The sequence below is a fragment of the Austrofundulus limnaeus genome, unplaced genomic scaffold, assembly GCF_001266775.1.
Source record: "Austrofundulus limnaeus strain Quisiro unplaced genomic scaffold, Austrofundulus_limnaeus-1.0 Scaffold16, whole genome shotgun sequence".
Classification (NCBI taxonomy): Eukaryota; Metazoa; Chordata; class Actinopteri; order Cyprinodontiformes; family Rivulidae; genus Austrofundulus; species Austrofundulus limnaeus.
This window is the reverse complement of record NW_013952418.1, coordinates 3,407,859-3,419,715: the sequence shown is the minus strand read 5'-3', so window position 1 is coordinate 3,419,715 and position 11,857 is coordinate 3,407,859. Positions and strand designations below refer to the sequence as shown.

Here is an 11,857-nt window from a genome sequence, read left to right as displayed (position 1 = left end):
TAAAATGGCCCCGTTCGTGTAATATATTTTTCAACTTTTAGTTTAAAAATGATAAAAACTGAACATCCTACAGTATTATTACAATCTTTATTTTACAGTTAAAATATGTTTATCAAATAAAGTCTAATGTTACAACTAAACAGGGATCACTTTAAACATCAATCTTTTAGTAACTATGAAACTAAATCTACATATCCTGATTTTAAATAACTCGCCATAAAATAAAACTCTGGAGGAAATTTCYTTTTTGGGGCAAAAAATTCTTGTAAAAACTGCAGCACAGATTATATTTCCTCAACAGCAGCCACATTAGAATGACTCATATTTCCTTTAAATGCGACCTCAGAGTCAAATCAAAGATATTTTCAAAGTAGTCTCCAGTGTAAAGCAGAAAATGGAAAATGACACAAAAACATCACATTTATTAAAGCGTTCGAGCTGCAGAGAGGAGTTGTAAACACATTCCACATCGGCCGGCCCGAGCGTCCCACGAGCTGAACATCTCCAGCCCGTCTGGGATCTGGATAATGTTACAGCAGGGATGATTCTCCCACAGGAACCTGAGAAAAACTGGAAGGCTCAGTTCGTCTTCATGTCAGCTCATTGTGCCACACTTGTGCTTTAAACCCGTTTACTCAGATCATCCTGCTTTCCTGTTAAGATTTTGTTAAAAAAAAAAACAGCAAAGTTTTAGCTTGACAGCACTTTAATTTTAGTTTATTTTTTAAACGCATGCTTCTGATTAAAAACTGCTGGGAAATCCCAAAGAATGATTGATTTGTTGTCCGTCACAGAAATGCAGAAGTATTTGTTCTGTTTCAAATGATTTACAGTCAGAGTAACACACAGAATATACAACAGAGCTGCTTATCAGGAAACTTTTAATCATTAATAAAAGTGAACAAAAGAGCCTCTCACAAACTGAGGCAGCAGCTTTAAAGAGATGAATCATTTCCTGGARGTAATAAAGTAGCTTTGAGGATATTTCTGGGCTCCTCTCGTGTGAAACAAGAGAATCTCCCGAAAAACCAGAAGGAAGAAATAAACTTTTAAAATTCTTCAGATGCTTGTGTGAAGAGCCGGGTCAGGGTTTTCCCCTTCGGTGACTGAAGCTGAGCTCAAACCAGACTACTTCTTAAAAAGCTGAACTATTGTCAGCGTGTTTGTGTTCATGTCAATGTTCAACCTTTAATTAGGCATTACTGCTTCTGGTTTTAGGTTAGACCAAACTTCGCCTGTTTGAGTAAAAGAAAACTTMGAAAACAAAATAAAATAAATGTCTGAGTAAGATAAATGAGCTTTTACACTGACAGGAATGTTTGATGTTGCCGCTGCAGAGCTGTTGTCCACATGATCAATCAGTTTCTTTCATCTCGAGGTAAATTTGAACAAATGTCCGCTTGTTCTGTTTGACCTGCCACAGTTCCCAGCAAAATGGTGCTTATGGTATTTTAATGGGTCGAACCGGAGTCACTGGTGRCATTCTGAACAGATGGAGGATGTCAAACTGAAAAAATGCCTCTGTCTGCCTTTGGGGAAGTGAACTCTCTGTTGCAAAAGACCAGATTCACASTGGAGAGTAAAAAAAAAACATATTTCCATCCGTTCAGTCCAATGACCGACGTTCAGCAGTGAGACTGTGTGTCTGACCACAGACAGATCATCTCTGACCCAAATTATATCTTTGTAATTACACACTGTAATGTTGCTGCTGTGTTGGATCGTGGCRAAATAAAACTGTTGAGTAAACAGTTGGAAAGTTTTTTTCATTTACATCRCATTATTCACTGAATTTGAATGAAAAACTTCCTTGTTTGGACATAAAGCTGCTTCACTTTCTGCCTTCAGCTTAGAGTTCAACACACTTTAGTTACAAAGCAAATTAATACCATGATTCCAACATCCCATYATGTGAACCTGACCACATTTGTATAGCATTTGTCCTCCTGAAACCACACAAGTGCAACTGGAGACAGATTTTTAGCAGCCGTTTTACAAACGGAGCACTTCTCTACTGAAAGGTCTGAGGACAGGAAAACTTTCTCTTCCTTTTTTGTTGCTCTCTGACATTTCTTCATTCCTGTYAGCTGCTTCATCAAAACACTTTTGTTCTCTTACCCTCCTACACAAACTTGGTGTTAGGCAAAAACACACTTTGGTTTTATTCTAACTTCAAATGGAAAGAAAAAGATTCTTTCATGCTAAAAACTAAAAACCTGTTTGTTCAGCAAAAACAATCTCTTGATGGGAACTCTTTGAATGAAAGTTAATAATCTGAAAGAAATGAGTAAAAGAGACTTTCATAGTTAAGAGTTAATGTATTGGAGGTAATGGTGAACTAAGGTGTCTGACCAGTAAGTTTCAGAACTAAAAAACAAGACTCCTGTTACTAATATCTCATTTAGAAAAACATGCAAATTTTGACCTTTATGCATATTAATTTATTAGGAGATATACTGTATGTTTTTATTAAGAAATTAAGATGAAATATTAAGATATACCATTTTTACGTAGGTGAAATTTGATCCTTTAAACAATAAATCTGATTTTAATGTTTGTTTTTGTGATTTTAAAAACTCAAAAAGTTTAAACTATGAATATATTCACATCTTCCTGTTGTGGATCGTTAAATCAACCATCTTGCAGTCTTATAACAAACCTAAAAAAAAATTATGCCAGTTCTTACTTTTTACCACTTATTGTTATTTACATAGAATATTGGCAATCACAAACAATAGCAGCAACTAGCTGTAGCACTTCCTGTGCAGCCTGAGTTTTTTTTAAGCAGTCTTAATATTTATGCAGGTATGCCTCATCCTGCAGACTGATGTAAAAATGTTTATTATATTGTTCACATGCAGTTTAAAGATGACTAATCTGACCAAAGTGTGTCACCATTAGTTTCTTTATGCCTAAAATAATTACTAGTTTGGTAACAGAGTTTGAGTTTTCACCTAACCTATAAAAAATATCCTTTATAAAATTTGAAGTTCAGATTGAAACTAGTATTATCAAACTGTCTAATTTGCAGGTAAAATATTTTAGAAARCGTGGTCTATTCAGGAGGTTTTCCTGCAGCGTTTTGCCTCAGCGCCAGTTTAAGCTGAAGTTCCTCACATGTTACAACACATGAAACAAGCAGAAACCGTTCCCGTTATAGTTCGAAGAAATGTTGAAGCATTACACAACTGCAGTGTTGTTGCATTACACAACAAACTGGGAGATCAGCAAAAAAGTGCAACCTCTTGGTTCGGCTGCAGCAGGCACTTCTGCTGGCATTTCAGTAATTACACACTTACTTTTTTGGTTTGTTTTTGGCTGGTTTTTCACTCTTTTTGGTGGAAAATGTTGAGTTCACAGCACTCAGATGAAGTCATTAGTACATGCAAGGGAAAAAATCATTAAAATAAGACACTTTTTTAAAACAAACATCTAAAAGATTAACCATTAGTCAAACAGTTACAGGAAATAATTTGCTTTCATTCAAAAAAAAAAAAAAAAAATTCAGCTTCCAAACAAGACTGTTTCACAATGAGGCCAATGATGCCACCATGTGGTTCACAAATGAATAAACGAAAAGTTCGGTTGGATTTACTTTAGTGCACTTTATTTACATAAGAAAACAACAAAACATTTTAATTAATCACTTTCTATATTAGTAACATAATGCATTATATAGATATATATCATTGACTCATCCTAATGTGCACTTTGAGACTTTCCAAGTGAACAGAAAGTGCTTCAGTGCATCTTTAAATGTCTCTGGATTACAATAAGAGCTTCTGAAGATAAGCCTGATATATTTAATGCAATGCTGAGTAAAGACTGAAGTTAGCACACAGAAGTGATAAACAATGACTTCAAAAACATACCATGAATCAACAGTTTCTACTTTTCTGCAAGTCGTAATATATCCACATAACCTAGATCAAARTAAGAAAAATTGAAGCTAAATATTGTCCACCCAATAAAAAATTCACCTGTTAAGATTTGCTTTGTCGTGATCAAACAGTTTTAATTTTATATCACATTTCATTTTAACTAAACCCACAAAAAAAGGAAACAAGTCATGGTTTGGCTTTAGGGGTGCAGTTTTCCACACTTCCCATTAACAGAGGCTGTTGGTCGTTCTGTTCACTCTTCGATCTGGAGAACATCGTGTTGGTCACATGGTACCTGTGGCTAAAATGGGACAAACGGTGCAAAAAGAAAAAATTAGATTTGGTTTTCAAAATAAAACTTTAACAAAAAGACAATGTTTGGAATATCTGTGCACCATCAGTCATGCAGGTAAAAATAAAATGTATGGTGTATGTATGGAGTTTCAATCAATCAATCAATCAATCAATCAATAAATGATCAGGAGCAAATACTTACACTTGAGTTGGAAATAGCAGTGCTCACAATAGGGCTTCCTGTTCCTGACATGGACCTGGACTCCAATCTCTGTTCCTCCAAGATGTCTGTAGCAGCCCACACACTGAGAGGATGGGGAAGTCAGAAAATGAGTCAATTAAAAAAAAGTCTAGCTGACCTTTATTACAGGCTTTTAGTGTCAGAATCACTCCAGCAGATCGTCCGCCACCCAAGCGCAGAATTCAGAAGCAGCTCCCATTTCCCACATTAAACCATTTTACAATAATTAAAACATGCATGTTTGCCTCCAAGGAACTCATCTGGAACTAAAAGTTGTGACTTTTATGTCTTCGTGCTAATGAACCTGTGGCAGATTTACCCCACCATCAGCGAGGCTTTCACAATTAGCACCTAAAAGCAAAGCATGACAGAGGGCCACGTCCTCCCATTGAGCCAATAAGGTGCACAGAGGTAAAAATTCACACAACAAAAACACATCAGTAAGCATCGCCAGCAGGCTGAAGCTCAAGCCTGTACACAACTGTGCTGCGCCAAAATACCAACAGCAGGGCTGTTCAACTAAACTGCACCGGGGGCCACAGTTACTGCAGGTCAACAGCTCAGGGGCCGAACATCCAGCAATTAAAGTTATTAAATAAACCAAGTTTTACAAAGATCTGTTACCTTAATAGTTTATTTTGCTGTATTTAATCATGAACACAACATACAGAACCTTATAAAAGTAGTGATAATTAAACAATATCAAAAACAAAAAGAACACATTATGCCTCCTATTTGACACAAATATTTTGACACGTTTTTAAACCAATTTCATTTTCACTTTCATATTTTTATTTTCAACTGCTAGTAAGTGTAATCGTCTTTAGTGTGCATAGAAATGTTTTACCAGCTTCTAACCAAGTTTCTGACATTTATGTAGATACAAAACACGGCTACGTTTAACTAAAAGAACTTAAAGTAGTTAAAGTAGGAGCTTAAAGGGGCAATATTATGCATTTCTCAGGCATTTATTTAAATACTATACATTAATAAAGTATCTATGTCACCTTTAGCTGTTATTAAAATGCTGTTTTTGTATTTAAATAGAAAATAAGCTTATCTTCTCATCAGTTCCTTTTCTAAACGCCTTAAAATTGGCCTCAGTCTCTTTAAGAAACACCTTCCGCTTCTGTCCTGTCCATTTCAGTGCGGTGGGGGGAGGAGGGGGGAGGTTTTATGATGCAGTTTACTTGGCATCTGAAAATACATTTCCTCAAGGTATTTTGAATCTGAAAAGAGCTTCACATAATGAGAGTGTTAAGAGCAGCAGACAGTTTAAGTTTCACTTTCAGTTTGCTCTGTTACTGCCGAGAGCCTGCAGGAGTCATGGGCGGGGTGTGTGGGGTGCGGAGGTGTGCTCCATGATGAGGAAGTTCAGCTTAAAGACACGTCCCAGGGGTGTTTCTGGTCCCCACCTGTCGTTTTGCTCCTCAGCCTGGCTTCCTAAAAACGCTGCAGGATTTCTCAAACATGCATGAATGAGTCAAAGCAAGGCTTTGGGCATGTTTTTTATGAGAGTATAACATTATAACATGATATAAAACTCAAAAGTTGATTTTACATGATACTACAAGATTCCCTTTAATAGATGAATGAACTAATAGACTTTACTAGATGAATAGCCCTGACCTACAGCATTCACGAGAAAGTTTCCAAAGTGTCTGAATGAGTAGCACAGATGTTCTCAGGTCCTGGTTACATGCGAACAAACTCCGTAAAGGTTAACATTTTTCAATCTCTCTCACACAAGAGCAGAAACACTATTGACCGCAGCCGTCCAAGTGCGCATGGACAATTTCACTCTTTCGTGTTGGGTTTTCAAATCCTCCACAAGATTCAAAAGGCTTTGATTTCAGAGCAAACGAGTGTCGTTGTGTACATGAACAGCTGAACCACGTTAGAAATCCTATGGTTTCACACAAAAACAGTGCTGCGTAAACTGGGCTTCAATTCTTTTGTGAATTGCCACTCCGCCTTATTTTGTTTTTTATATTTAATATTTTATTTTTTTATCATCCCCCCCACCTTATTTTGAACCTAAGCAGTCTTATTGAGCCGTACTAAGCAGCCAAGTGAGGTACTGGCTTTAGAAAGGTCACAGACATGAAAGCAAACAAAAGCATGATTCAGTCAGGACACATGCAGGGTTTCCCATTGACCTTACTAAAAAAGGTGACACTTTTCAAAATTAAGCACAAAAAAACAATGCCGGCTGATTGAGCCAGATTAAGTACCACAAATGCCACAAAGTGACCACACCTCCACCTGCTCAGACCCTCTCACCTGGAAACAGGTCAGGTGGAAGTAGAGACTTAGGGCCTCTATGACCATGGCTGCCCCACTACCCAGGACACGCTCACACATACAGCAAGTCCTCATGCCACTGACCATCCTGGGGCAGCACACGTTAACAACGTGAGGCTACAATGCTTGAAATAATGCAGAGAATAACTAAATACACGAGTTGTGTACCTGGCGTAGTGAGGGGAATCGTTTCTTTGAATCGAGCCCGTGCTGTAGCGAGAAGCAGCGTTTCTACTCGGAACGACGTAGCCTCCGGCAGCCGAATGAGGGCGAGGGTAGGAAAACGTTGCAGCCAAGTTTGAGGACAATGTATCCAGGTTATCCAGAGAATCATATCTGCAGGACAACAACTGGTAATGTGTAACCAGTCCAAGTTAAAACCTATTCTATTTGGTAGGAATACTGAGCCCACCTGTTTATGGAGGCACCAACATCGATTGGCTCCTTGTGGAAACTGTTGCTGCGCTGACGTATCCAGCTGTTGTCGGTCAGAAGCTGGGTCCTTTTCTTCATCTCCTCCAAAATCTGCTGCCGGTCTCGCTCAGCCTTGGACATGGACCGTCCCAGTCTTCTCCTCTGATCACCTAAAAGAGTTTAGASTTAACCCAGTGCATCTTCAGGAAGTTATTGTGACAGGAAGCTAACCTAACCTTTGGGTTGCTTGTAGGGTCCAGATAATGATGGGGTAGATGAGGACAGTGCCCTGTTAGGGAGACACAAATCAAAAGAAATGACTTCTGGGAATCAAAAAAGTATTTATACTATTTTGAATTGATTGTTATGTTTCATTAATATAAAACAGTAAGCTGATAACAAAACCAATCTCTTGATAATCAGGTGGGTATGCTATACTCAACTGCTACCAGGGCCGGCCTGCAGCATGGGCAGTATAGGCAAGTGCTAAGGGGGCTCTCCTTCTAGGGGGCACACCACAAATGCGAGACAAAACAAATATAACTTTTTATCAGTATAATTGATTTAGTCAGTAGAATGATCACTGGTTACTCAGGTTTATTGTTTCGTGAGTTTCTCAAGACTGTTTCGTTACTACATGGGGTAATATATGGTGCTGAGAATATTTCATGATCAAAAGTTTCATATGATGCCGTCAAGACAAACCATATAAATAGAAATAAATAAGGATAATGAAAGTTTCAGTTATGATCTCAGATAAAGTTCAGGTTAAAGTCTGGTTTTCAGTGTTCTACCTTAAGAAAATGCTGATTTTATTTTTTATTAATCCCAAGTGTTTATTGTAATGCCTTTCAAATGGCTGGAAAATGCAAAGTTTTGAGTCAGTCGATCTTTAACAGAATTTAAGGATCCTGGACCCCCCTAGAACTGCTTCACTCCACAGCTGCTCATTAATATGAACAGGTGTTCCTCTTTGCTAGGCAAGTATGAGAATAGTATGAAGTATAGATTTTGGATATTTGAAATGAATTATATATTTTTACCATTTTAATTGGACAACCTGGTTTCTAAAGACAAAAATATACAGTATATATTAAAAACAAAACTATTTTATTTGGTATGTGAATGGATGTAAACTGGAAGTGAAAAAAAAACTGAACACGGGCACCACCTGAAATCCAAATTACCAATGCTGGTCCTGCTGGTTAGCATGGATTCAAATCAAAGCAACAGAAATCAGAGAAAAGGAAGCCATGCTGGTTCTGACCTGTGTGCAGGCGACAGCCGAGTGAAGCCAGAGGAGCCCTCAGCCCTGACGTTCAGCGTTAGCAGCAAGAAGACCCAATCCAAAGCAGAAGTAGCCACATGAGCAATCATTTCAAATAAAAGCAGTTTTAGACCACGCAGTGTTCATTTGACATGCATCAAAGGAGAAAAGAGTTTACCAATCATTTTCAGTCATCCTGTCAGTCAGTGGTCTGTGAGCATCACTCTGTTTTATCACCACTTCCTTCAGATCTTCACCAGGTCTCTGCTCGTCTGCTGGGGTTTTCTTCATCAGTCCGTTCATGTAAATCCCAGAGCTGAGGCTTTCAGGGCCACTGGTCACCTCTTGCGTGTTCTCCTTTAAATACAGAAAAAAGTTGTTTAATCCAGAATAATATGTTCCTTTACGCACATCTGATTTAGAAAATATGAGTAATTGTGGATAAAAATAGCTGTAAATTACCTGCAACTTCCTGCCTTCTGCTGCATCCTGCTGGGCCTGTCTCCACTCCGCCTCCAACCTCTCCTGATCCCTCTGGTACTGCTCCTAAAAAAAAAGGAGAACCACAACAAGTTGTGTGTGTGTGTGTGTGTGGATCACAAACAAGCTGACCCTCGTGTAATCCAGTGTTTTTGAAGAACTCGCCTGTAGGAGGCGCTCCTGTTCTTCCTGCCACTTCTCCTGACGCCTGCGATCCTCCTCTCGGTCCCACGACCAGCTGCAGGCGGAGGGGCTCAGGGCGGGCACCTGGATCTGGCAGCACACAAACAAGCTCACACAAACTCCCGCAGACAAGTTGGGCATGAGCAGAAATCCATACGCCGATTCAATAATGTGACAACTTACATCTGATATGGCAGATTCTGAGCCTCCTGTGAGGAAAGATTATCAGTCAGCAAAAAGAAAATACTGTTTAAATATATTTTTTAAAGATGGTGAAACATGAGTGGAACAACATTTTATAATTTATCAAGCAAGTGTCGGACAAAGACCAGGGACACAACAGTAAGTTATCAAACACTGAAAAAGCAAAACACCGCTCTTCATTCCCCCCCAGCATCTGACACTGTGGCACAAGCAGTCAGAACAGACTCGTTACAAACTGCAGGGGATTARCGCTCGCAGCAGAATGTGGTCATGTTTTTGTGTCGGTCTGCACCATAAATGACTGAATGAATTTTAATTAAACTTACAGAAGACATCTACAACTGGTTAGCGTTTGGAGTTAATTTGATTCGTTTCCAGCCCCCGCCGACTGATCAACAAAAATAGCTGTGGGTTGGCCAGTTTTACAGCTGGTGTGGTAGTAGTTGAGGAATGTCCCAAACACATAATTTGAGCGCAACACAAAGAGTCACATCTTCACAATAACTCATTTTTTGATGTGAACCTAATTCAAAATGTCAATCACAGCTGATGAGTGTTTAGTTGTGTTCCAGTTGTAGCAGAACTCAAAGTTGTGAAGTTGGACTAAAGTAGTAGTAATAGTTTAATTTCTTAAAAAATTATACAATTCTGTATACAAAAAATAAATAAATCATAAATGAAATGCAGCAGAAGAAAAAATAATCTCATATCTGCCCAATTCTCAAAAAAAATAAAAAAATAAAAAAAAATAGTCAGTACAGAGAGAAATTCCAGTTTGTCAGATAAAGCTTTTTTATTTCTTGTTTTGAGGGAATAATGTAACAACAACATAACACTTTATTATATATTTAGTCTTAATAAACTGTTAGTTAACCTTGAAAACATCCTTAATTAAGGATGATTCATACTTAAGCTATAAATTAAACTTAATTATTTGTCCATAAAGACATTTTTTCCAAACCCAACATCCTCATTGTTTATTCACGCTTAATAATTCATTAACTATTCTATATACTGTGTATGATTATATAAAATGTACTTTCACAGCATGTGTTAGACATGTAGTAATGGTTGGAGAATGTTTGACGTAGGYGTCGACCGATACATCGGCCGGCCAATATTTTTGGCTGATATTTGCGTTTCTTCCTTGTATCGGCCGATACGCTGTCCGTTCGGCCGATCCGTTCTTTGGGTCARGCGAGCGCATGTGTCCGCCCCTTCCCCCGGGGAGAGCGCAGCAGCTAATGTCGTGAGACAGAGCGCTAACAACGACAAGGGTGAGTTATGAACTATAAATGTGTTTTAACTGTCTAATTTAGCTGTTTCTACCCTCTGTGTCAGAATATGAGGGAAGAGAGAACAGCRGTGTTTAAGTTTCTTTTCCAGACGGGAGCGCTGCGACATGTTTTACTTTCACTTTCGCACCGCACTGTAATCAGCGTGCCTGCGTTGTTTTTCTTTTTAAAAATGCTGGAGCTGCTCACATGAGGCATAGAAAAACACCTCTATTGTTCTCCCTGCTGGATTAAAATAAAAAAAGCTTTTGGTCTTTTCTCGCTGAACGTTTTAGCGAGCGCAGCCGTCCACCATCATGTGAACCAGACGCTGCTCACATCACGTTTTACTGTGACCGCAGTGGTGATGCTGGTTCTCTTCGGTGTACGTTTCAAACTGTGATCTAAAGTTAACGTCAGCTGTTTTAAATGCATTTTTTGCCTGGTGTTAAAAACAGGAGCAGCAGACTGAGGCAGAGATGCTGTGAGCGCTGTGTGTGTGAAGTCCTCACAAAGATAGCAAGATGCATGTGTGTCTTTTCTTTTTCTCTGTGTTGCTCTGACAGTTTCATTTAGGCTTGTTGCTGTTTTTGCATAAAAAATGGTGGGATATTAAAAAATAGTAATTCTATGTAAAAATATAATATTCTTATTAATATACAAATAAGAACAGAATATTTAGCACTAGATAAAATAAATAATGAATTTATTTATTTTTAATTTTTTAAAGAAGAAATCATGTGTGGTAGCGCTTTATACAGTCTCATCAGACAAGGCTTAGTTAATAAATGCTTTTTTGTTCGTTTTAAATTGAGATCTGTGTAACATTTGTTAACATTCTTATTTTTATCATGTTAATGGAGGAAGAAAAAGTAGTATCGGCTTCAAGAATCGGCCAAAAAATATCGGTTGCACGTATCGGCTTATCGGTTAGACTGATGTTTAAAAAAATCGGTATCGGCCTTCAAAAACCTGTATCGGTCGATCTCTAGTTTGAAGTGACCATGTTTCAATTTGAGCTCCACAGGAACAGGAACTTGTGACCCTTCAGGGTTTTGTTTCCATTAACAAATTCTTTAAAAAGCATAAATTGACTCCCTTAGTTTTAAGCCTCACATTCAAAATCTTGTGAAGAAACTTAAACTTAAGCTGGGCTTCTTTTTTTCGAAATAAAATAAATTTTTCTTTTACAGTTAAAAGGCGGCTTGTCACCGCTACATTTTTATCCATTTTAGATTATGGAGACTTGTTATATATGAATGCCTCAGCACAATGTCTTAAAAAAATTGATGCTGTCTATCATGCTTCTCTGAGG

At 38.1% G+C, this 11,857-nt stretch overlaps 1 protein-coding gene across 1 annotated transcript in view; it reads right to left on the bottom strand.

The window, feature by feature from the left end:
* Positions 1-3,581: 3,581 nt before the first annotated feature.
* Positions 3,582-11,857, bottom strand: part of lmo7b (LIM domain 7b) — a gene marked incomplete at its 5' end in the record, with an annotated part of 36,699 nt that continues 28,423 nt past the window's right edge. The window contains 10 exon segments of the mRNA XM_014003050.1: positions 3,582-4,182; positions 4,378-4,480; positions 6,889-7,056; positions 7,133-7,304; positions 7,371-7,423; positions 8,402-8,446; positions 8,580-8,758; positions 8,864-8,947; positions 9,047-9,154; positions 9,248-9,273. Of these exon segments, the coding sequence (XP_013858504.1) occupies positions 4,135-4,182; positions 4,378-4,480; positions 6,889-7,056; positions 7,133-7,304; positions 7,371-7,423; positions 8,402-8,446; positions 8,580-8,758; positions 8,864-8,947; positions 9,047-9,154; positions 9,248-9,273 (986 nt within the window).